The sequence below is a fragment of the Chenopodium album genome, chromosome 7, assembly GCF_948465745.1.
Source record: "Chenopodium album chromosome 7, dcCheAlbu1.1, whole genome shotgun sequence".
Classification (NCBI taxonomy): Eukaryota; Viridiplantae; Streptophyta; class Magnoliopsida; order Caryophyllales; family Amaranthaceae; genus Chenopodium; species Chenopodium album.
Genome location: NC_137840.1, coordinates 1,156,667 through 1,183,351, shown reverse-complemented (window position 1 = coordinate 1,183,351; position 26,685 = coordinate 1,156,667). Strand labels below are relative to the sequence as shown.

Here is a 26,685-nt window from a genome sequence, read left to right as displayed (position 1 = left end):
GAAATCAATGATAAATGGAGGAGTTAGTGGGGTGAGTTGTGTAATGTGTTTTCTTTTATATTATAACATGTACTACATATGTTAAATGGATGGAGGAAAATGATGTGGGGATGGGTAGAGTGACTTACTTTCGGAACAACATTTATTGGGGATTTTTTAATTTTTTGAAACACGATTTTGGGGTTTAGGATATGTTCTCTTTAATTTATTATAGTTATTTATTGCTTATTCCTTAATAAATTGAGATCAAAAATTTTAATTATCATTTTTTTTTTTGAGAAAGCGATTATCATTTAGTTATTGCTCAATATAGTAATTGCGTAGTACAAAAAATTATGAAAATTACACATTTGAAAAGCTCATAATGTAACGAATTTAACAAGTTCCATTTTGATCGATAATGTTTTTCTTAATAAATTAGTGTTGAAATGCGGTCAAAATTTAGTTAAATTATTAAATCAGATCAGTTATACAAATTCAGATCATGCCTTCTGAAAATCAGGCAAGACCTCCTTGTTTCAAGTGAAGAAAACAAGTCCTTAGACCCCGTTCAATTCGTTGTAAAAAAATCCGATTCAGATTCCAACTCGCGTGGACACGATAATTTATTATGACTCAACTTTTAAAATTGGACCCAAAGGGAGTTAGGTTTTCAATGATGGTTTACACGTGTAGTGATGGTGGAGTCTGGAGTGTTAATTAAGGGGTCGATTAGAAATTTAATTAAGATGTAAGGTTTTTAACTAGATGATGCCCCAGTTTCTCATGAGAAACAAATTTTGTTTCTCACATGGCATTTTCGTAAATAAACCAACAACTTTATTCAACTTTTTTAACTGTGGAGCCCACAATACTGAAAAAGTTGTTGATTTATTCACGAAAATGCCACCATGAGAAACAAATTTCGTTTCTCACCATGAGAAACATAGCCACAATATTAGCCTATGAGGTCATTGGGATGTGTTCGGTAAAATATTTCAAGCTATGCATTACAAAAATTACGTAATTGAAGACTAAGAATCAAGACAAATCTATCAACACCGATTTGACCTGACTTGAACTCAACCTGAACCCAATATGACCCACTATGAACTCAAATCAAACCGATTTGACCCGTAGTTTATTGCTAATCGTGTCACTTATGTACATAGGTATGATAAGTCATTGATAATTATTCAATTTATATTTGGCTTCAAGATAGATATTACACCAGAATTGATTGAATAAGAAAACTAATTCTTAGCATATAGTAATAATTAACCACGCAATATGACAAAATGACACTGTATGGCCAACCACATTTTTTTTTTGAAAGAATAGTTGGGGTTACTTTTGGTCAAGGGTTACTCGGTCGGTTAGGGGTCACTCGATCAGGGGTAACTCGACCGATTAGGGGTTACCTGGTCAGGGGATACTCATGTTTTAACTGGCTATATGGTGTGGCCAACTACACACAAAAGTTGCTAATTTTATTAAACAACTTAAAACTCCACGCAATTTCATATCTAGCCCCCCCCCCCCCCCAAACAAAAAAAAAAAAAAAAAAAAAAAACGAGTATAGCTGTAATTGCTTAATTTAGACACAATATAAAGTTATTAAATATTTTCTTTCTTTTTTTTTTTTGGGGAGTTTGGTTTTTATTTTGAATCATATGTCAATCTGAAAATCATGTTATATTCTTAATTTCAATGGGTTGAACGAGAATGTAACTGCAATTTTCGTACAAAGAGGGTAGTAAACAAGTGATATACCCCCCAATCCAGCTGCTGCGTACATTAATGGGGGCAAAAGAAATAATGTTTCTATTCAACTACAAGCACTAAACAATTATCCTGGTTGTACAACATAAATAAACTCTGCTACTATTTCCTGGTGCACAAAAAAATGATCGCCGAATAATTACATCCTACATAACTATGATTCTAAATGAATTGAAACACAATTCATCCTCATAATAGGCCCATCTACAACATTCCCAGATTCCAAGCACTCTGCCCTGCCTCAACAGCCCTCCGTCAGCTTGTATAGCTGCATATCCTTAGTTCTTTGCACCTGCTTCTTAATAGACAGGCCTAAATCCATTTCACAGTTTATAATTGCTTCAAATAAAAAGCAGCCTCCATTCTTTGTGTAAAAATTTCACAATTGCTACCCAAAAACTCAAGAGACACCATCCAATACACCCTTCAATAGATTCAGCCCTTCAGCCGATATACTTCTCCGTCTAGTGGGAGGTATCTCAATTCTAGAAGGAGGATCTGCCGAAAAACAAATAACCACAACAGTTAAATTGTCACACGTGTTGCGCTTGAGTGCCTCTCTGACAAGTTCTCTAGAACACCTTTCAGGATCATTATGAAGCATGAGTTCTCTCCGAGCAATTGTTACAGCGCACTGGCTGCTCATCACATCCCAAAGGCCATCACAGGCCAATAAAAGGAATTCATCATCTTCAGTCAAGACCAGTTCCTGCAATTCGGGCTCTGCACATAAGGGGAAAGAGGAACCTTTCGTGCCCTTCATATGCCAATCTCCAAGAGCACGCGCTACAGATAACTGGCCATTGAGGTAGCCATCATATACTACACCGCCAAGTCTCTCAATCCTAAGTCTTTCTGATGAGCAATTTGGTTTGTGGTCTTTAGATAGCTCAACTGCCCTACCTCGTTTTCCCAACACAGCACGACAATCACCAGCATTAGCGATTAGCATCGTCCTTAACAAAGAAATACATACAATAAATTAGTTTCACAAAGGCAGGCATATTATAGAAAGTAACAAACCAGGTATATGTGCCGCCTTTTCTACAATCATAACTTATCAGAATGTTAAAAGTGAATTTAATACGAGATTCTCTGTACCAGAACATAAATGTAGCTTACCTTCCGAAAATTAGGGCAGTCAGGGCGGTGGTGCCAGAAGAAATGTCAAGAGCACTAGAATCAGCAAAAGCATAATCAGCTTTAATGAAGGCACTCTTAACAGCCTTCTCCACAGAAACTGAAAAGTGTGGATCATCAATTATATACTTGAGAAGGTTGCTACAAACAAAGGAAGCTGCATCTGTTCCACCATGGCCATCAAATACCTATTCATAAAGGAAAATATTATCAGATTCATAATATTTAAGAGTAGATTTTCTTCTAAAATCCCACTAGCACAGCAACATATACCATAGCAAGATGATAGTTGTATAAATGAGAACAAGCCAAGCTCCAACAGGACTAAATTTAAACAAAGATCTCCAAGAAGTTCAAATACTTGAATTTATCATTAGTCCCCGGAGTGAGGACTTCAAAAAAAGGCATGGGTCTCTTAAATTGGGTTCTTCTTAAGTGCTATACACCCAAGGCAATAAGGCACAGATCCAAGAAGTAGAAGGGTTAAATACTTCTGGCAAGTCTGACAAATTTCATGAGTTCAAGTAATGGTTTAAAACTCGATTGATAGACTACACCATGTGTCACAATGAAAGTTTAACACGGACAGCAAATTTCAGGAGTACAAATTTTAGCAAAAAACTCAGTGGTATTGTAAAAATTTATCTATTGATAGACCGAAACTCTGAGATGGGCAATAAGGGTACTTTCTCTCAGAACATGAAAAAGGCCATGATTTTCCTTCAGAACAATTACTTTATGAATACAGACCTACATAATTGACTATGAAACAAATTTTGATTCATTTTTCATAAGCAGGAGCTGCATTTGCAGCCAATAGCAGGTGGCTCCCAAAAATTTGAACCACATTCTTACATGAGGTGCTGCACCAGGAACAGACAGCAAGCGACTTCATACGATGTCAAGAAACCCACTTTCACCTGAAATACAGGTTCATAAATCATCCCAAGCCTCCCCACCCACCCTCTCTTTTTCTAAACCTGATAACAATTTGTTATGCTAAATCTAACAATTTTACAGCTTTGAAAAAGCAACTAACCCCATAGAATGCTGCCGGACAAGGAAAATCATCAGATGCACCTAGATGTTCGCGGAGATTATCAATACAAACATGCTCATCTTCCATGTATTGCTTAGGCCCTATTTCAGCACAGCTTCCAGAGCGATATACAGGGAGAAACCCAGGTTTTTCATCGGAAGGTGTTTTACTGCAAACAGACCCATCATCCGAGTCCTATAAACAGAAATATAAGAAATTAAATGTTGATTTGCAACAAATATATAGAGTTCATGTTAGCAGTTCTATAAAATTATAACGTAAAAAAAAACTTCCAGAAATCTTAATTTCAAGCTAAAAATGTTTAAATATTTCCCACTTTGGCACGCCTTATGTTTTCATCTCTAAACAAACCCAAATCATCTATCCTCTACCCCCAGTATCTCCAATAGTTAAATAAAATAAAAAGAAGCTTGTCTTTCAATATATTATTCAAGTCTGAGCTTTTTAGGCACAATTGCCTGGTGATGCAAGTATATAGCATTTTTAAGATAAAGCAATAAAGAACTACATACACCCTAAACAAATATAAATCAGTTCTAGCAGCTAAAATCCAGTCATTACAAGTGGAGATAGACTATCAAGATTCTAAACTTGTTAACCAATTAAATGACTTTCTTATATGGAGTAATTGCTTCCTGATGCTGTTCTCATTCTCAGATCGTAAACAACAGCCAATTGGTCACAATGAAACCCCCAAGTCCTTTTGATCCTATCAGATGACACAGGTTGTATGAAGAGATGGGGAAAAGCCACTCCTCAATTTTGCAAGTGCTGTTATTAAAAAGAGTTACCTCAGACTTAATTCCTACCAATCAGAGGCGAATTTTGGGTGGTACTGTTCTAACTCCAGGTCCATTTCCTTCTAACTTTACCCGATTATAGAACCATTTTGTTCATTAAAGAATAATGAAAAGGCTCAGTCCTATTTAATTTCCTCCTTTTCCCTAGTTCAACTCACGATACCCTATCCTTTCTTCTAATCCAAACAACTGTAAATGTTGTTATATAGTGTCATAAACTACAAAATATACATCAATATCACCTAAATGCCTCAAGGAAGGAAAAAGAAACAAACTGTTTGAAGGTGGCTTAGTGGGTCCAATTAATGCAGCCATACTAATAACTCCTTTAATAAATTAATAATCAAAGGTTGCTCAATCCAGACCCTTAATCTAAAGTCGAAAAAGTGTTTCACATTTCCCAATCAATAGAAGCTGCAAATGGTTTTACAATCAATTTTGATTTTATTCATTATTATCCAAAACAAAAGAACCATTAATCTTCAAAATCAATTCCCACTATCTTACTCCTAGGTCTCTTACAACTCTATGGTATTTCTTCTTTTTAATAAGAGAAGTAACTCAATTATGTGCTCATCGCCATCTAAAAAATTCATCCTATTCTCCAATAACTAAATTTCACATATAGTATATTCTCATCTCCATTTCATTGCTTCGTGTTCAACATCATCTGTTCAATTACGGGAACACGGGTATCTAGTAATAAATTCCACATTTAGTATACTCTTGTTTCCGTTCCATCACTCCGTATTCAACATCATCCATTCAATGATACAAACAAAGGCATCTTAAGCAGTAATAACCAACATAATCACACTAATCATAACATTGAGCAGCCACAAACAAAGCATACTATTATACACAAGAAATGCTTAATTGAATAAGATGATACTAAGCACATAAGAGAGAAAGTAAGGATTATACCGTCTCGAGGGCGGCAGGCGGGGAAAGAGTGATAGAGCTCATGGAATGGCGCACAACAGAGATGTGCCTAGGAGGCTTAGCGTTGGTAGTTTGCTTGAGATCATCCAAGCACTCATCATCCTTGATTTTGGATGCATTATTTTCTTTATTATAACTTGTTTCTATAATTGTAAATGTTGGTGAAAATTCAGCACCTGCTGCCATGATCTCTTCTCTCGAACATAAATTCACTCTTTCCTCTTTCATACAAAAATCAACCCCCAATTTATCAATTTCCACCAAAAATTAAACTACGATCACTCAGCTCTTAACTCCAACAATCAAATCTCAAACCCAGAATCAATCAATCAGTAACAATAGATCACAAAACCTAATCAAATTTTCCAAAATTGGAAATTAATTAACCAAATCCAGCCTCCAAATCCGAAATTGATGATGATCAAACTCAACACAAAACATCAAAAAAACAATGAAAAGTTAAATTTCCCCTTAAAAAAAGGGGGAAAAGGATAGAATCGAAAGGAAACCCTAGAAAATCATAGGTAGTTAGAAGAAATGATTATAAATAAATCAATCAATTCAACAAAAATCAAAATTAAAAAGGGAAGAACAAACCCAAAAAAAAAAATGGAAAATCGAAAATAGAGAAGAAGAAGAGGAGAGAGGAAAAGCGAGAGGTCGGCCACAAAAATAGGAGAGAGAAAGTAGAGAGAGAAAAAAACCAGGCCAGAGACAAAAAGGAAGAGGTAGGAGACGTGGTTGAGGCATGACACGCGTCGAAATGGGATTGGTTGAGTAGCCGTTGACAGTGGGGAGGATGTGTGGGGTCCACATCAAGCGTCCCTGGCCGTTGGATCTTTTTGAAATTTAAAAAAAAAAAAGGAAATTGAAAATGTTTGGTTAGGTTGGTTATTGGCCGTTAATGTGAACGAGAAGATCGACGGGTGTGAGGTGGACACGTGTAGGTGTAAAAAAGACAGCTGTAAGAAGGGATAGTCGGAGTAAGTTGACAGTTAATTCTTTTCTCTCAGCGGGAAAACGACTTTACCCGGTCTTCGTTGTTTCCCGCTTCCACCAACCCCCTCTTTTTTCTTTCTTATCGTTATGAACAATGTCTAAATGATATAACTACTACCTCCGTTATATATTATTTACAACGATCAGATAATTTTTCTCTCTACTTTATATCAAATCGTTGTAAATAATATATAACGGAGGTAATATTTGTATTTAAATAATTATTTCATTTGAAATTAGTTTGTTGATTCATGCTTCATTTTAAAATACAAATTATAGCATCATTCGATATTATAGCCATTTTTTTTTGTTATTAAACAAACTAGAGTATTGCTCGATTATTATTTTATTACCTAGTTCTTAACACCATTACTTATAAATTTACTAATCAAATGACATTAATTTTATCATGGAATCAGTGTAATTTGTCTTATAGGAATTTAACTATGTGTTAGAAATTAGGACATGATCTACTGAACTAATTGGAGTTAAATTGAAATAAATTGTTTATGAAAGAAGAAAATTAGGAATTGAATTGATTGGAGCTAAACTGAATTGAAATTAAAGTGAACATACCCTTAGTTGATTTTCTTGGATAAAAAATAAAAAAATAAATAAAAATAAAAATAAAAATAAAATCCAAATGTAACAAAAGAAATTATTAACTTTGGTGTCAAAAAAAAAAAAAAACTAATTTTTTTTTTTTTTTTTTAAATTATACCTCAATTTTCAAACATTAGACTGTGGCCGACTCTTCGCTCTTGTACCCCAAACACGAAACCATTTTGGGTTGTACATTATTTACTTATAGAACTATTTTTAAAACTTGCTAATCAATGTATACATCAACTATAGTCCTTGGAACATGGCAACTAGAATGCCCAATGTATCACCATTCTCAGGTAAAATAATAAGCATAACATGTTATACTGCAAAGTCACACACTATTACGTTTATCATATCAAATTTTCCTCGGGGTTACCTAGAAAAGCAAGCAGTAAGGAATAGTATTGTTAACCTGGTGACTAAGATCCTGACCCTGCAAAACCATCTAAAAGCCAGTATTGTCAACCAGATGACTCCTGCGAAAACGTCTAAAAGCACAACTCTAGCAATATTTGGAAAATCATTAATTCCTCCAAATTCTAAAGTTGAAAGTGTGAGGTAGCAGATATGTGTATGCATCACCAAACCACCACTACATAGCCTCCCTAGCCATAAAACACCCATTACTTGAAGCATTTGGCATCTAGTAAAGCTTCTCCCTCAAAAGGCTCGTAATCTTCAATCATTTGACTGACACGCTCCTTTTGAGCCTCATCGTTGATGTCCACCTTTTTCCACTCATAAAGTTCCATGTCATAACATTCATCAAGCACAAATTGAGGGATCTCTTGTCCACGGAAGAGCCACAAACCCTTGACCTTGAATGGGGGTTCTGATCCAATCACCAACATCTTGCCAAATGCATACTTCCTAGCAAGATCCATTCTTTGTAAGAATCCACCAACCTTGTTCATGGTCACGAATGAGACAGTATTTTCCTCATTGTACTTATAGTCACAAAACCATAAAGAGTAGCCCTCTGGATCATACATATCCCAAAATCCTGCAAATAAAAAAATAGAGATTTTAAAGTTAGATTGCATTAATCCATGCATACTTCACACCTCTTCTGAGAAACAAATAAGATATAGAGCTTCAAGTCTTCAACTTCTTGATAAGAACATTCATGAATTGACATTTTTGTTCTAAGATTCACCGTACTTCAACAAAATCAAAAGTGGCTTCACCAGTGGTGGTTTAAGATGTTATGTTCTTTATACAGATTGTATATCTGATACTTCTATGAGAGTTAAAACATGTCTATTAGTGGGCAACCATTGAGCATAAGCCCACATACTGAAATCCTTAGATGTAACAGGTTTACCTCATACAAAAAGGAGAACTAATGACACAAAACTAATCACCATATGCTATTTATTGCACTGGACAAACTCATCTGCTACTACAAGTCTACAAGTTTAAACATTCAGAAGATAGAGCATGAAAAGCTGAATATGGCAATTGCCTATCTACAAGCTAACTCTTCACAAAACTAGAACGACGTCTGCTATGGAGTCTAGACGTGAACATTAATTGATATGTACATAGGCGGTAAAAGAAGAGCAGATTATGATGACAACAGAAAAATGCTTACTGCAGAGCAAGAAATGAGAGAGTGACAGTCGGACGCTAAGAAGAATCGACAACAGCCAAAAAATTTATAAATAAGAGCTATATTTTTATCAGAACATGCAAATTGCAAAAGGCTAGATTTACATAGTTTTCAGTCTAACAGTAGCCCTATACGGAAGGACCTCTGTAGATCAGGTGGTTAAGGATAGCAGATGGGCTCAAAACCTTGTTACACCAATCAAGAAAGAGAAGGGGGTAAATGGAATGGGATCAAGAAAGGGTAAGAGAGAATGGAAAACAAAACCCTTTGATTTAAATTGTTGTTTGGGTAATATTTGGTCATTCACTTCTCTTCATCCTCTCACTATTGCACCAAGACCTTATCTGTCATTCATATGCTGCCACCTCCTTTTGTGGCTGCCTCCCTGCCATCGTCGCCATTCCTCGCTGCCCTCTTCTTGCCGCCATTGCAGCCCTTCTCTTTTTGTTTCATCACCACCATTGAAGCTCAAATTCAAGGTTTTAATGGTCAAATTTAAATATAAAACTCTAGATCTAGTGTTCTCACAGTGAAATTTGACCTTTAAAAGCCATATTTGAAGATAAGAAAAGGTAGTTACTCATTTTTAACCTCTTCTTTTATTTAAATTGTTTTAGGGTTGTGGGTTTCTGGATGGTTGTTGGTTGCTTTTTTTGTGGAAGGGGGTGGAAGGTGGTGCAGTTTTGTGAGGGTGGATGGTGCGGTTTCGTGAGGGTGGGTGGGTGTGGTTTTGGGGAGGGCGAGGTTGGCTTTGGGTGGTTTAAAGGGGTGGTCACGAGGTGGTGAAAGTGGTATTAGGTGGTTGGGTACTTGGGTGCAGTTTGATTTGTTAAGGGTGGTGGTACTAGGCTACTAGCATTGGTGATAAAGGTGGTGGTGGCGGAAGTTGATGAACAGTTGCGGTGGTTATTGCTGGTGGTAGTGTCCATGGGTGTGGTTGTGCAGAGTTGCATGGGTGGCTTAAAAAAAAGGGAATGGACCAATGGAATTAACAGGGAGGGGGAGGGAGTGGGGAATCACGGTGGAGGGAAGTAGGGAATACAAGAGGGGGAAGGGAATGCAGAAAATGACCTAACAAACAACTAAGGGAATCAAGCTAGTTCATTCCCTTACCCTTTACTGCAGACCCCGTACCAAACGCCCCCAAATGTGTTTTCCATATGCAATAAAGATTTATGATTCACAACTTTTATTCTAATTCACAGGAATCACAGCATCATGGAACCAATTATGATTTTAAAACCAATGTGGCGGCAGAACTTGCTTAAAGTACAAGTTCAGGTAAATAGTTTAGACTTCATACACGAGAACTACAACCACAGGTCCACAGGTATTAAGCATCCCACTCAAGCTTATGAAACCAGCCAACCAAACAAAGAAAAGAAGGGAGTGTTAACTGTGAAGAGGGTAGAGTTAACCAATCTTATCCTATTGTTTTACAGCTCAAAAAAGAGTGTTGGTCATGAACTAATCATAGAACTTTGCAGGGGGGTGGAGGGGAGGGGGAATTGTTTATAGGCAGAAGAGAACGGATAGTTGATGAATTTATAAAGAAGACAGTAACGATGAAGAGATAATAAAGCAAAGAAGAGCCCCGAGGGGGGGGGGGGGGAGGGATTGTTTAAAAGCATTTCCAAAAAAAAAAACATTTAACAGAGAACGACACAGTACCTTTAATTGCAACTTCACGGAAATTGGTTTTGGTGTTAGAGTAGAGCCTTTTCCACTCATCCAGTATCATCTTACTGGGAGGCAGAAGATCAAGAGGATTCTTTGGCTTTGGTTTGGGAGCCTCTTCCTCCTCTACAGGTGTATGAGCTTCTTTGGGCTTGGTCGATTCTTTCTTGACCTCTTTCTTTGGTTCTTCTTTGGGCTTGACGGACTGAGAAGGTTTCTTTGCAACTGGTGGAACAGATTCTGTTTGTTTAATTTCACCAAGAACCTTCTTGAAATTTGGTTGATTAACCATAGTCCAAAAATATCTTTCAACGTGAGGAAATTCAGAGGTAAATGTCTTAGTCATAATCCGACTAAAACCAAGAACCAAGTTGCATGTCATGACTATATCAGCCAATGTCACATTGTGTCCAACCAGGTAGGTATTAGAAGCAAGATGTGTGTTCAAGGCTTCCAAGCCCCTCTTGACTCCAGAAATGGCAGCTTCCTCAGCCTTCAATATAAAGAACAATGAAATAAGCTAACAGGCTAATACAGCACATACATCGAGAGAGAGAGAGAGAGAGAGAGAGGAAGCAAATTCTCGACTAACCGGAGGAAGATATACAGCAAATCCCAGCCTTGGAACGAACCAGCGCAATATATTAGCATCAATCTCTAGAGATGCAAAATCAATCCACTGCTCAATGTGGCCCTGACAAGCAGAAGACAAAAAACAAACTATAAGAGAAGATAACTTCAATTAACCATGCAAAGCACTGAAGCAGCACCATGCGCGCATTTGGCATAAGCATCACAAAAACATTCATCATGCCACAAATAATCTTACATAATCAATCAGTGAGGAGCCATAGAGTGGACTATCAGCCTTCAACCGTGTAACTGCAAGATATAGATTAAAGTAATAAGAAACAAGCACATGCAAATAAGTCCAAGACCCTAACTAGAGAGAGGCAACGTTAACCTTACCATATCTTGCAATGGCATTGCTTTCAAAAATAGGGCCATCAGGAGTTTCCAAGACTGGAACCTACCAAATGACAATAAGTAAATCTATGATCAGGAAAGGCCTTAAGAGAAATGAAAGCAAAATTCTGCATGGTAGAAAGGTTACCTTCCCAATGGGGTTCATTTCAAGAAACTCGGGCGTTTTGTTGGATACACCCATCTCAAAATCTTTGACCAACTCGACTTTCACGCCATTATATTCTGCAGCGATGAGAGCCTTGTAGGCATTTTTATTTGTGTTCCCTGCATGCAAGACCTGAGAAAAAACAAACTTTTGTCATAAGAAAGATAAACTTAAATTCCCAACCAAGAGTCAATGGACTGAGCAAGCAATCAGGTGAGCATTGTTCACTACTTTGGCTCTAGTTGATACAAAAGAAGTTCAAAGTTGAAAAAAGGTTAAAGTGAAGTGACTAAAATCAAATTATTTAAAAGAGCAGAAAAGATAGATGTAGGCAGTAGTATCAGCACTCTAAGGACAGAGAAACTCAAGCTCACTTATCCAGGGACTGTGGGTATTGCGGAAGGTTTTGCTATCCTGCACTCTTTTTTTTTTTTTTGTTTTTGAAACATTGCAATCCTGCACTTTAGGCACTTATAGCAATCAGAGACTGTCAAAAAGCTTCTCTGTATGATTTTTTTTTTTCTTAACAAAAAAAATATCCATGCGACACTTTAAGAAGCAAGATGGTAAAGACAAATATTGGCTTGTGGAATTCATTTCCAATTTGTGGAGCACATTGGTCTGCAGAAATGAATTAATATTCAAAGGATCAACCATTCAGGTCTCAGAATTTTGGAACAATCTGAGATATGGAAGAAGAGATGGAGAAGCTTTAAGAACTGAAAAAACAAATGGGAACTACAGCTTAAAAAAAAAAAAAAAAAAAAAAAAAAAACCTCCTTCAGAATCTGAGGTTGTCAATTGAAGGTCAACGAAAGGTAGAGCTTTTGACCATGTAAAGGAGGTAATCGTTAGAAATCAGCACTAGGAATCTAGGATGGATCTTGAAACAGAAAGAGCTACCAAATAAAGAATTTTCAGTAATAATCTTTGCAACCACAGCATTACAGGAAAAAGCCTATGCAAATTTTGCATGATATAAAAAAAAAAAGTAGCTCTGCTCGTGTATTGATGGAAATGTGGACATATTCAATACAAAGTAAAAGCCCTTGCTCATGAGAAGCAAGAAGGAGATCGTTCCTATCATAAACAGCATCAAAGCTACAACGATGTCCTTGAATTTAATAAAGACAATGGACTACTAGTGGAAACGGCCCAGAAGCTAGTGGCTTGTACTAGAAAAAGACCATTGCCCACTAATCTTCCCTGTAATGTTTTGCCAATAAAAGAGAAAAATAGTCTTAAATCAATATACCTAAACTCTTATCTATACTATTTTGAAGTCAGTAAGTATTCGAATAGACATTCGACATTGGCAAATGGTGGATAAAAATGAAGCTACTCATACCAAATCACAAAAACGTAGAAATTACAAGGACAAGAGTATTGATAGTAACATTACTAGGACACTTAGTAAAGCTAATATCTTAAGAAAGTGAGTGAAAACTACATAATATCATGGACTAACTAAGAATAGTATAATATGGCAATTATAAGCCAATTGCATACTTGAAAGTTGAAACTAAATCACGAAAAGAAATAGCAACTCAAATATCAAGCATGTTTTGTTTGGTAGCAACCAAATTAACATTCAAATTAGACCAATCAAATATGTGAATTCAATTGGCAAAATAAATTAATGTATAATTTCAAGATTATCATATTAGAAGCATTACACGTAAACCCCATTTTTGTCATCATCTAATTCCAAAAGCTTCCCATACATCAACAATCATCTACCCAAATTAAAAATTCATAAGAAAACATAAATTAGCAGCAAAACCCAGTAATTAAAATTGGGTAATTTCAACATTATTAGCAAGTAAAGCACTAATATCAGCAATCATAGATCCAAATGGGGATCCCAAAAACAGCAAATTAGTTAAAGTACTAATTCCTAATCAAATTAAAAAACAATCTAATTGATTAGGAATTAGTATGAGCATGGTGAACTACAATAGAGCAAGGAAGAAGAAGAAGAAGAAAGCATAAGCATACCAGAGCCATGATTTGGGGCAACAGTGAAAATTGTAGGGTTTATAGAGAGAGGAGAAAGAAAGAGGTGAATAGAAAGGTAGTGGTTTACTCTGAACAAGGGAGAGTAAGAGCGGGATGAACAAATTGGGGAGAAAATTCTTTTGATTGGATTAAGGTTTGGCAATATTAACAATCGGATCCAAGTCCAATCCAAATATTAATTGGATTCTAAAATCGGATTTCAGATCAAATTCTAGTTTGATAGGGTGGATTTTGAGTCCATGTTTGTTAGGGAATGTGAACCTTTCTTATGGACTCGAGTTGGACCAAAACCAAGGTCCATACCTGAGTCCAACTCCTATCTACAATCAGATATACGATTCACTTTTTTGGACTCTGATTTAATTTTTTGGCTTTAGGTTATGTTCACACAAAAGAGTGATCTACGAGTTTCTTTGAAAAGAAGAGAGAAACTCATGATTTTAAGAACCATTTCTATCCCCTACAACAAGGGCTTTTGAGTAGCTCTTGGATTGTTCTCTATAAATCTTTTTTTAATTTTTTAGCATAGAGTTTATTAAAATCTTTTTAACTTACTTATGCACATTCTTTAATTGATAGAGCCATTTATCTCCAAATTTTGTTAGTCCACACTTAGGTATATTCATGTTTAACTTATTGTTGGGGTTTTTGGGTCGAGATTTCAGAATGTCTCGAAATGAACGTTGAAGAACTAGTTCTACAAATCAAATCTACTTATTATTTTATTTAATTTGAAACATTTTAAACCTTTTCATTTATCGTATTGCTAATTTATGTTTACCATGTGTTAGTATTTAATAAAAATAATACAAAATAACATTAAGTTTGAAGGTATATTACTAATCTAACAATTTTACAAAACATCCATTTTCATAATAGTGCAAAGTTATAACACTGTGACTAAATTAGAGCCAAAAAAAAAATAATAAAAAAAAAAATTAAGGTCTGTTCTCATTGACTGAACTCAGCTGAGCTGAGATGAAATGAATATTTTATAAGAGAAGGAAATTAGGAGCTGAACTCAACTGAACTGAACTGAACTTAATTTCAACGTAAGAGAATAGGCCCTTACTTGTTATGAATAGTGCAAAGTTAAAAAGTTGTGACTAGATTAGAGCAAAGAACAAATGAAGCACATACTCTTGAAGGGAGAAGCAAGGAAATAGGTTTTTGCCTTTTTGTTAAAGGATTCTTTTCTTAATGAGAAGTCAAAGCTTTTGTTATAAAAAAAAATAAAAAAATAAAAAAATAAAAAAAACCCCCAAATGTCACACTTTCACAATAATTAATTAGAAAAATTGATATTGTATGTAACACTAACAACCAACAATAACAATTAGCTAACCATTGGTAATAGAATGACAAGCTAACAACTATGAACATTCTATCTTATCCTTTACAAAAATTATTTAACTTTTGTTACTAGCTCAACTTCGTAAATTATTCAACACTTTTCATTAAATATGAGGCCATAATTATTAAAATTTTATCACAATAATGTCATTTTAACCGTCTAATAAACGACCCTAAAATTACAATATGTTGTTAATTTATTTACAAAACTGCACTCATAAAACGTTTGTTTTGTTTATGGGGCTTGGTACTTAATATAGTCTAGTAAATATAAATCCCGATTCAATTCTCCACAATTACAATACTCCGTACTTTGTATGAAATACGACGGGCATCCTGTTGCCTTGTCCTCAAGACCTCAACACTAGTCATAGTCGAGTTAAGTCAAGTGAGGTAAAAAATCAACAGTTGGTCTTGTATGGACCCGGTTTACAATAAATTATTGTAGACCTAAAATTTGACACTTTCAAATAATATAATCACATCCTGGATGATATAATCACTTTTTTAATGATATAATTATCTTTTCGTGAGTCATATTTTGAATTATATAATCTCATATTAAACCATTTAATGAGATTATATAATTATCTTTGGGATGAAAAAATTTAAAAATCATGTTTTGAATGATGTAATTTACTATTTGATACTTTTTATAATGATAAATTCACTTTTTGAGTTATACATTTACATAACAGTTTCAAAATGATATAATCACTTTTGTAGTAATATAATCACATCTCGTATGATATAATAACATTCGTATGGTATACAAGAAGGTTGGGTCTATAGTAAACCGAGTCTATTCTAGTCATTGTAAAAAACCAAACAAATATCGATAAAGAAAGAAATGAGGCAGATAGATCTAGCAAAAATGAATCAGTGCTGCACCAAAAATCATCATCCACAGAGCACAGTACACCAGAAATTACACCTGCGCTTTAATTTTTTGTTGTTCCCCCTTCACGTGGGGCCTGCTATCCCCTCCTCTCCTCTCTTTCGTCTGTCTCCTTCAAACCCCTTATTCTTCTTTCTATCTTTTTTAATTTTCCTTGTTTTTCTTGTGATTTTTCATTTTATACATTCCTCTCAAAAATCTCAAATCCAATGTCATTTTTGTAAAGATTAAATTTTTTGTGACCCCATGCAATTATTATTATTTGTGGGACCAAAATGGGTTTGGAATTTGGATTGCACCCTTTGAAACTTCTAGCTAGTATTGGTAAGTTTTCATTGTATACTTTATTGACCCACTTGGTTTTTTCACCAATTTTTACTTTAACTTCACTAACTAGGTAACACAACATCTAAATTGAACTTTGAATAGGTATTGTCGTATTTTAAGTTCACTTGCTAATTAACGTGACAACTAAATTGAACTCGAAAAGAGGTATTGGGTTCGGGTTTTATCGGTGTATACAAGGTTCGATCTTGGGTTCAAGTGTCCCAAGACTTTACCAATCAACAAGAGCTAATTTTGAAAATGGTATAATGATGGGAGTTTTGATAGTCAAGATTGAAATAGAGTAGCATAGGAAGAACAATAGAGGAAGCATATTGTAATTTGTCCTTCAATAATTATTTTAAATTTCCTGTCATATGTTCTTTATTTCATGTGGGCAGTAGTTAGATTACCTGCCCACTTGGGTTTCAGCTCCAAGAAATCTAATACTATATAATATTAAACTCTTATTAAAGATTAGATTAGATGCTTGTACTCTCTTTCTGGGCTAGGAATTTGATGTGGGGTACCACTTTTTTCTTGACAAAATTTCATCTTTTTCCTTTCTTCTCCCTTTTAAATCAGAATCTAGTCATTTGAATTGATGTGTATTTATTAATACTTTGGAGAAAATCTGGGTTTCAGAAGAAAATTGAGCATAATTAGTGGAAATTAATCTACTATGCTGTTGAAGAAGATGTTCTAAAGTATGTACAAACTCTTACTATTCTTGGAAATTTCTAATTTTTGTTTAAGCTTTCAATTTATATGCTTATATGTTAACTTTCTGGTACATTTATGCTTGTTATTATTTGCTTTGATTAAGATGTGGGGTTTTATTGTTTTTATGTTTTGTTTAGTATTGCATGTTCCATCTGCTTAGCTGTTTGATTATTATATTTTTTCAGATGTTTGAGTTACATGTCTCAATAGTAAATTGCTTTCTGGATTCTGGAGGTTCTTAATTTGTGGAGAAGAGGTCATTATGCAATGCCTGATTGTTTAAGATGAATATATACCGATTTCGTGTTCTGTTCATCTACTTGTTTGTGGTTTCGAATGGCGCTGGTAATGATGCAGCAAGACCTGCTGTCATCAATGTTGGGGCGCTGTTTAACTTCAACTCTAGCATTGGCAAAGTTGCTAAAATTGCACTTCAGGAAGCTGTTAATGATGTCAACTCCGATTCCAGTGTCCTACATGGAACCAAGCTCAATTTGATAATGAAGGAATCCGTCTGCAGCGGGTTTTTGGGCTTTATTCAAGGTATTTCAACCCCTGAAAGTTTGTTTCTTCAATTATTTGGAGACTGATGTGTTAGGGAGATTCACCTGATTGTGTTATCTGACAATTTTGGGTTCTGCAGCAATGCAACTGATGGCGAAAGAAGTCGTGGCAATCATAGGCCCTCAGTCTTCTGCAGTTGCTCATATGGTGACTTTGATAGCTAAAGAACTTCAAACTCCTTTGCTGTCATTTGCTGCTACTGATGCAACTCTTACACCCTTAAACTCTCCCTTTTTTGTCAGAGCCACAATTTGTGATTATTATCAGATGACAGCAATTTCTGAATTGGTTGATTATTATGGGTGGAGGGAGGTTGTTGCTGTGTTCGATGATGATGATTATGGAAGGAATGGTATCGCAGCTCTTGATGATGCTCTTGCTGACAAACTTGGCAGGATCTCGTATAAAGCTGCGATTCCACCAACCACTAGTGTTACTCGGAGTGATATAATGGACATATTCGTTAAGATTGCAATGCTTGAATCTCGGGTTATTATCCTGCATGTAAATTCTCATTCAGGCCGTATAATATTCAACGTGGCCAGTTATCTGGGGATGATAGGCAATGGATATGCTTGGATATCCACTGATTGGCTTTCTTCTCTTCTTGATTCGTATTCCCCCCTTCCTTCTGACATGATGAATTCGATGCAAGGATTCCTTGTCATGCGTGCTCACACACGAGATTCTAATAGAAAGAAAGCCTTTGCCTCAAGGTGGAAAAGTATTACTGGTGGTTCTCCTGGATTGAATGCATTTGCTCTATATGCTTATGATTCAGTTTCGATCCTTGCACATGCAATTGATGCATATTTAAATCAAGGTGGAAATGTCTCATTTTCCAGTGATACGAAATTACACTCATCAAATAGCAGTGAACGTTTTCTTCAAGGAATGCGCAAATTTGATGGAGGACCAGCATTGTTGAGCAGTATACTGAAGACCAATATCACGGGCTTGACAGGTCCATTAAAGTTTAATTCAGAAAGGTCTCTGGTTGACCCTGCATATGATATAATCAATGTAATAGGAACAGGATATCGGGTAGTTGGCTATTGGTCTAATTATTCAGGTTTATCTACTACTTTACCAGAAAGTCTCTATAGCAGACCGCCTAATCGTTCAAGTGCAAATCAACACCTACACCCTGTATTTTGGCCAGATGGGTCTACCACTCCACCTCGTGGCTGGGTCTTCCCAAATAGTGGTACACAATTGAAAATCGGTGTTCCTCTTCGGGTTAGTTTCAAGGAGTTTGTTTCTCGGGTGCCTGGAACCAATGATATGTTCAAGGGGTTTTGCATTGATGTATTTCAATCTGCTGTCAATTTGCTACCATATCCTGTTCCATACGAGTTTGTTTCCTTCGGGGATGGTCATAAAAACCCAAACTACACGGACCTAGTGAATATGATATTAGCTGGTGTGAGTGTCATTATGTTCTGTTAATGTTGAAAGTTCATTTTCATTCTAACACATACAAGTATAACTAATATTATGTTTGTTGCTTTAGAAATTTGATGCTGCAGTTGGTGATATTGCTATTGTCACAAGCAGGACCAAAATAGTTGATTTTACGCAACCATTTGTTTCATCTGGCCTAGTGGTGGTGGCGCCTTTCAAGAAGCTAAATTCAGGAGCTTGGGCTTTTCTAGAGCCATTTTCACCGCTAATGTGGGGTGTCATTGTTCTCTCGTTCCTTACTGTTGGTGTGGTTGTGTGGATTTTAGAGCACAGGATAAACGATGAGTTCAGAGGCTCTCCCACAAGGCAGTTCATAACTATTCTATGGTGAGTCCAATGAGTCAATAAAAAAATGTATACATGGTATATTAGAAATGTTAGTTTGATTGGTCTTTTATATACATTAGGTTTTGTAGTGTCATAATTGCTATATATTATATACTACGTAGTTGAGGTAGGCCTTGACGAGTAATCCTTTAAGGCATGTCTAAGAAAAAGGGGAGGTATAGTCTAAGATATTTACAACGTAGCTGTGGATTGATCTGGATAATTGAAGACAGTATAACTTTCTACAGGGCATAGGTTTGGTCATAATACTCATAATATACATGTTATGGTTAATGGCATGAAAGTATGCATTATTTAATTATGGTGTACTTTGTTAGGGATTGAGATTGTGATTGATGAGGATGATATTCTTGTATCTTGTCTGTCATTGAAAAGGATGCACACTTCGAACATTTGAATGTTAATTTCTGATCTCACTTCTTGTGTACTTTCAGGTTCAGTTTTTCAACATTGACTTTTTCTCATAGTAAGTCTGCTGTGTTTTTTTAAAATTTTATTTGCTAGTTTCAGTTATATAAGCTAGTTGTGTAGCTAATCATATGCTTAATTGCAGAGGAGAATACTATTAGCTGCCTTGGTCGGATGGTAGTAATCATATGGCTCTTTGTGGTTCTGATACTCACCTCAAGTTATACTGCGAGCTTAACCTCAATTCTTACAGTGCAACAATTGTCATCAGCTATCAAGGGGATTGACTCCTTGGTAGCTGGTAATGAACGTATAGGATACCAGGCTGGCTCCTTTGCACAAATGTACTTGACAGAGGAATTGAATATATCCAAATCTAGGCTTGTTGAACTTACTTCACCTGAAGAATACGCTGAAGCTCTACGAGTTGGTCGTATTGATGCTTTGGTTGATGAACTTCCATATGTGGAGCTCTTCCTCTCGAGCCAGTGTGATTATAGAATTGTAGGTCCAGAGTTCACAAGAAGCGGCTGGGGTTTTGTAAGTATCTCCTAATCCTCCCTCCCCCCCCCCCCCCTCCCCTGAATGGTGCTATGTCAAAGTTCACGTGTTTCCGCTTTGGCATGTATAGTAATGGCCGAGAGTGAGGGATAGCTCAAGTGGTTAGAGCTTCCCTCCCGATTCCAGGAGATCCTGGGATCGATTCTCACCCCCGCCCTTGTGGCTCTCTAAACACCAAAAAAAAAAATGTATAGTAATGGCCAATTTATTTTCAAAAGATAATTTAGCGATCATTTAATCAGCTTAGATGAAGTGCTAAGCTCTTTTAGTTGGGATTCTGTTCGTAATTAGTGTTAAAGTCTGGTAAGGATTGAGAAGTTCAGTCACACAAGTCTCTGATATGGTAATGTCTGAAATAGTATTATAACCAGTCTTGATTAAGCAGAGTGAATAGTATTAGGTTGTGTTTCCTATAATATAAGGCTAACAGATGATCAAGTACTAGTTGAATGATAAGATTAATTTTGAACTTTAAATGACATTTGAGTTTTCAGCTGAGTTTTAGAATTCAAAAGCATGATACACAATTGTCCCAGGCTCCCAGGTGTCTATAGTTTAACTGATAGCCTGTCGAGAATGTTGTCTGATGCACGTATAGATATTTTTAGGTGAAATTTTAGGCGCATACATAAGCCAAAACTTCTGAACTGTATGTCGAGTCATGAATGTGATGGAAGTTGTCTCACTTAAATCTGTTTTTATAGGCATTTCCGCGGGATTCTCCCCTAGCCCCCGACATGTCCACTGCAATTTTGAAGCTATCTGAAAACGGGGATCTGCAGCGAATACATGACAAGTGGTTGACAACAAGCAGCTGCAGCCAAGATAACACAGAGATCGAATCGAGCCAACTCCACCTAAAAAGTTTCCTGGGTCTCTTTCTACTTTGTGGGATAGCATGTATTGTTGCTCTTTGTATATACTTCACAAGAATTTGTCGCCGTTTTCATCATGCTTCTAGAAACCAAGTAGTTTCAGAATTTCAGGGTAGTAATTCCAACTTGCAACGACTCAGAACTCTTATAACCTTGATCGACGAGAAAAAAGACCCGTCAAAGAAAAGGAAAAAGAGTCGGGAAATAGAGGATTCACCATTTGAAGATGAGAGGGGCGAAGAATCTGAAAGGAGTGCCAAGAGAAATCAATCTCAGATTTCTAGGGACGGCGACTCTGACTAAATCTGTAACACTTGAAATGTACAAAGTGTTTCTGATGTATACACACATTAGAAGCATTCTCTGATACATGTGTAGTTTTTTTTGGTGCAAAGCAAATGAAGAAACCTCATTAAAAATTAAAGATGAGTAATTATAGCGTAGGAATATATGATGAAATTTTACCCACATCTTTATTTTGTTTTTGTTTCTTGAGTTTTACATTCAAACTAGCTTAGATTTGTTGGATACCAAGGGGTTGTAGGATAGCATGGGATGGGGTGGAAATTCATATGACCCTGTTGGGCCCGTATTATCAAGCAACCCAATACAATTAGGGCATCATCCTATGATCAAAGAATACACCAAATCAAGCAAAACGGCATGATTGGAACAAGTATGGCAAACGAGATCAGAATATCAATCACGAAGATACTTGCCAAGAATACACTTGCTGAACAGGGAAATAGAATAAAATCAAGAGGATCTCTCACGTTTGAATATATTTGATATCTTTGTAAGAATTGTAACCCTATATGTTCCTAGGTATAAATAGTATAGCTAGATATTATAATACTCATGTACGTGCACTCATACATCAATATAAACTGATTACTCTACTTATTCTCTCCTGAACAAGGAAGCTTATCCTTTCTCAGTATTGTATCATTAAACTTAATCTCTTTTAATATAATCGTTTACTTAATGCTTTGTTATCATTCTTGGTTATTGTATTTGATATTTGTGGCTTGATTGTTATTACCCCTAGATCCCTAAGCAAATTTCTAAATGACCTTACTAAGATTTGCCTAAACAATTTGGCGCCCACCGTGGGGCTGATAATCAATTAACCTGCCAAACTCATCGAAACCAAGACAATCACCATGACTGGACAACCAGTTGCCTTCACTATAGCCGAAATCAATGAAGGAATGAATGCATTCCGTCAAACCCTAGACCAGCAAAAAGCCTAATTGAAACATTGTTAGCCTAAAAAGTCCAAACCGAAGCCAAGTTTACCAGCCTAACCAGACAGAATGAAGCCCTCCGTAGCCAAATACAGTCAGTTGCATCCAAAACTGTTAACACCCGAAAGAGCACTGAAAGCATAGCCATGCAGTTTGTGTCTGGAACTTTTCGTACCCGTTAAATAACGGGGAAAAAGTTTCTAACATCAGGGAAGACACCGTGGATTTAGATTTCATTGATGCTGGAACCTTCAAGAAAAGCAAGCAGGAAGGAACAGAGGAGGGAAAGATAGAGAAGGTAGTCAAGGAGTACCTCAAGGCGTTCGAAGCCAAAATTGCAAAGATCCATGGAGTGCCAAAGCCCATGGAGGAAGAGGCAGCAGACGGCTACATAGAGTCACCCTTCTTAGAGGAGATCACCATGGTGGAAGTGCCAAAGAGGTTCAGCACACCCAATATGCCCATGTATGATGGAACAACAGAACCAGGTGAGCACGTGTCCTTCTACAAACAAGAGATGATGACCAGCTCAATCCCTAGAGACATCAGGGAGGCTATCATGTGCAAAGGCTTTGGAGCCACTCTGTCAGGTCCAGCCTTAACTTGGTTTATTAACTTAGAAAATGGAACAATTTGATCTTTTGCAGGAATGATGAACCTATTCAAGATCCAATTCGCAAGCAGCAGAAAGATTGAGAAGCAAATCTTCACATCTGTACCGTGTCGTGCAGAGACACGGAGAATCCTTGAGGGATTATCTTAACAGGTTCAACAGGGAGAAAAACGGGATACATAAATGTGATGCTCCCACAACAATTGAAGCATTCATGAGGGGGCTGCTGGATCATAGCGAGCTCTATAAGGAATTAACAAAGTATCCCTGTGCAACCTTTGAAGATGTGCAAGCTAAGGCCAGCGCAAGTTAGGCTTGAAGAAGATGTGTACGCAAGAAAAACTCCCGATCTAGATCGCTCGTCAAGAAGGAACAACTTTCCCAGGAGGGACCATTAGTTCAAACCGTACCAGAGGTCCCGCTATGATGAAGGATCGGTCAATGCTGTTGAAGAAAAATTCTCAGATTGGAGGGAAGATCCTGAACTCCCACCTAAATTGCATGAATATTGTTTCAATGTTAACCCTGCAGGTGTAATAAGAACCTTGAACAAGATGGGAGACACCGTGCAGTGGCCCTGGAAGAATGATAGGCCAGAAGAGAAGAAGGATCCGTCAAGATGGTGTGATTTCCATTCAGATATTGGCCATACAATCGATGAATGTGTCGCGCTCAGAAAGGAAGTTGTATACCTGTTGAAGAAAGGCTATCTCAAAGAACTCTTAACAAACAGGTCCAAAGTCTCATGAAAGGAGAAGAAGTCCCAGCAAGGTGGACCCCCACCTCCTCCTCCAATAGTCAAGACAATCTGCTTCATATCAGGAGGGTCAGAAGTGGGCGGTTTAACATATTCAGCAGCAAAGCGTCATGCCAAAGAAATCCATATGGATCAGCCCGACAGAAAAGCAAGGTCAAAGATAGACATCCGATCCCTATCATGTTTGAAGAAAGTGATGCAGTGGAAGACCATCATGATGGCTTAGTGATATCACTCCTAGTAGGAAATTGCATGATCAAGAGAATCCTTGTTGATAACGGAAGTTCAGCAAACATCATTATGCTCGATACTTAAAGGTCAAACTTAAAGGTCGAACCGTCCTTCAGACCCTTGAAGAAGTCTGTATAGGCTACCTCGTCAGACAGCCCCTGGATTGGAATTCTCACTAGGTTGAACCGCATGACATAGGTGATGAGTCTATTATATATATATTTTTATTACTCACACTCTTTATATATAAGACTCTCGTGAGAATTTTTCTTATGTGAGAACACTTTTTATGTTCTAAATTTTTACTCGTATGAATTTTAAATCTGATGTTCTAAACTTTTCCCCAGGTTTTCTAAATTAAATCAGATGTTTAAAATTAGTACTCACATGTTCTAAACCATAAATTAGTTAAGTTATATATTATAAATTTCGAATGACTTATTCCGAAATTTTAACTTATATGTTCTAAATTTTAAAACGTGCGTGTGTTCTAAAATTTTTAGTTATATGTTCTAAATTCGAAAGCATATGTTCCAATTTTGACTCACATGTTCTATATTTTTACTTATATGCTCAATATTTTTACTCCCATTTTCTATATTTTATACCAAGTGTTCTAAATTTTTTATTCACACGTTCTTAATTTTAAATCAAATGTTTAAGAATTCCAAATATATAATAAGAGTCCCTCTCTAGGGTGAGTGAGTCCCGACTTAGGGTTTGTGAGTGCGATTTCTTGCTTTCCAAACCAATCTTGATCAATTTCTCAATCTTTCGAAGGCAAATTCCCTGAGATTTAGTTAGTGCTGTGAATCATGGGGGACGAATTGGTGAAGGAATGGGAAAAATTGCGTTTAACGGATGAAGAAGGTGTAGTGCTTGGGGGTGATTATGTAGAAGTTGTAAGCGATGTTACTAAAGCCAAAATTAATCTCACGTTGGTGGGAAAATTATGGACAGTGAAACCCTATAATTTAGAAGCTATGAAGAGAACCTTATCGAATGTATGGAGACTAAAAGAGAAATTCGCAATTAGGGTTGTAGAAACAAACCTATTCGTTTTTCAATTTTTATGTGTGGAGGACAAGGAACGAGTATTAGAGGGTAGACCATGGTTTTTTGACGAGAAATTGATGTTGATACAAGAAGTTTTTGGTGATGAGCAACCGCCATAAATTGTTTTCAAGAAGACTCCTTTGTGGGTTAGATTATTAGACGTGCCTTTGAATAAACGTTCACTGGAAGTGATGTACGATGTGGGGGAGTTTCTAGGAGGCTTTCTGGAGGCAGATGAATCTGATCCTCTAGGGTGGGGTGATAGTTTGCGTATTAAAGTGCTGGTTGACATCAACAAACCTCTACGGAGAGGTCTTTTCTTAGCTATGGGGAAAAATAAGTCTCGATGGGTGGATATCAAGTATGAGAGGCTTGCTGATTTTTGTTTCTTTTGCGGTAGACTTGATCATACCGAAAGAGAATGTCAGTTTAAAGAACATGCAAAAGGGGATGCTGAGAAGATGGTGTATCAATATGGGCCATGGTTGCGAGCTTCACCAAGAAAGAAACTCATAATTGATGTTGCGGAACGTGAATTAGAGAAGACCTGGATGGAGAAAATTAAAATGTCAGCATCATCCAAGAAGGTTCCTACCTATAATGACCCGAATGTAATAAAGCTGGGACCTATAGGGGCTGCTCGAAAACTTGCTTTATCCTCTCTGATTGATCATGATTTAGAAGAAAAAAAGGCTCCTATGCAGACTAAGGAGGTTGGACTTGTTGTGGTGAGGGACAGCAGCGAAGGGAAGTTGGTTTTGAGAACCATATGCATATCGATGAGTAAGAAGAGTGAGGTCTCTAATTTAAATATGAGTCTTGGAGGAGAAGAGGGGAAATCTAAAGATGTTAGTGTGGGAAGGAGTGGGGAGAGGGATGTAGGGAGTATAGTGGATAAAGCTGGAGAAAGTGTAGATGATTTTAATAGTAGTGAGGGAGTGGTGGATATGGACACTAGAGAAAATTCTGACTTTAGTGGTTATCATGTGTCACCAAAGGAGGGTGTAAAGGAAAATATAGAGGATAAGGGAAAGAATGAAGAAAGGGAGGGGGCTGCTAAGTTTGGGGAGGCGGGGAGAGGGCTTAGGAAGGTTAATATTCTAAAAAGTGAGAGTAAGGGGGAGGGAGTTAAAAAGCAGGTAAGTGGTGTTAAAAGGGGAGGGCGTGAAGAGTTAGAAGAGGAGCATGTGATGGCAGTTGATGGAGAAGATATTGATACTGTGAGCAAGAAGCGTAAGACTATAAGCACAAAACAAAATGTGGCGGGCCCCACACCATGGGCTCTCGGTGATCAATGAATTACGTCCTCTCATGGAATGTTAGAGGTTTGGGGTGTACCTCGGCAATAAATGCTGTAAAGAATGTGGTTGTTCTTGAAAAACCCCAAATGATCTTTTTGTCGGAAACGAAATTAAAAGCTCATGAGATGGAAAGAGTTAAAAACAGCTCAATTTTAGTAATATTCTTGTTGTCAGTTGTGAAGGAGAAGGAAGGAAACGAAGTGGTGGTATTGCG

General features: G+C 36.7%; 3 protein-coding genes across 3 annotated transcripts; 1 reads left to right on the top strand and 2 right to left on the bottom strand.

The window, feature by feature from the left end:
* Positions 1–1,655: 1,655 nt before the first annotated feature.
* Positions 1,656–6,464, bottom strand: LOC145638768 (putative protein phosphatase 2C 27). The gene is made up of 4 exons (XM_081689777.1): positions 5,686–6,464; positions 3,941–4,135; positions 2,884–3,089; positions 1,656–2,717 (listed from the first exon to the last, which is right to left on the bottom strand). The coding sequence occupies exons 1-4, from the start codon at positions 5,929–5,931 to the stop codon at positions 2,162–2,164; spliced, it is 1,203 nt and encodes a 400-aa protein (XP_081545903.1). The 5' UTR covers positions 5,932–6,464; the 3' UTR covers positions 1,656–2,161.
* A 1,096-nt stretch (positions 6,465–7,560) lies between these two features.
* On the bottom strand, positions 7,561–13,883 carry LOC145638766 (elongation factor 1-gamma 2-like). Its single transcript, XM_081689776.1, has 7 exons — positions 13,728–13,883; positions 11,712–11,861; positions 11,567–11,627; positions 11,427–11,479; positions 11,190–11,291; positions 10,592–11,090; positions 7,561–8,311 (listed from the first exon to the last, which is right to left on the bottom strand). The coding sequence occupies exons 1-7, from the start codon at positions 13,734–13,736 to the stop codon at positions 7,932–7,934; spliced, it is 1,254 nt and encodes a 417-aa protein (XP_081545902.1). The 5' UTR covers positions 13,737–13,883; the 3' UTR covers positions 7,561–7,931.
* A 2,593-nt stretch (positions 13,884–16,476) lies between these two features.
* On the top strand, positions 16,477–21,820 carry LOC145640762 (glutamate receptor 3.3-like). The gene is made up of 7 exons (XM_081691997.1): positions 16,477–17,030; positions 17,232–17,589; positions 17,690–19,035; positions 19,124–19,401; positions 19,857–19,888; positions 19,976–20,370; positions 21,096–21,820. Exons 2-7 carry the CDS (start codon positions 17,331–17,333, stop codon positions 21,567–21,569), a joined length of 2,784 nt encoding a protein of 927 aa, XP_081548123.1. The 5' UTR covers positions 16,477–17,030; positions 17,232–17,330; the 3' UTR covers positions 21,570–21,820.
* Positions 21,821–26,685: the final 4,865 nt, after the last annotated feature.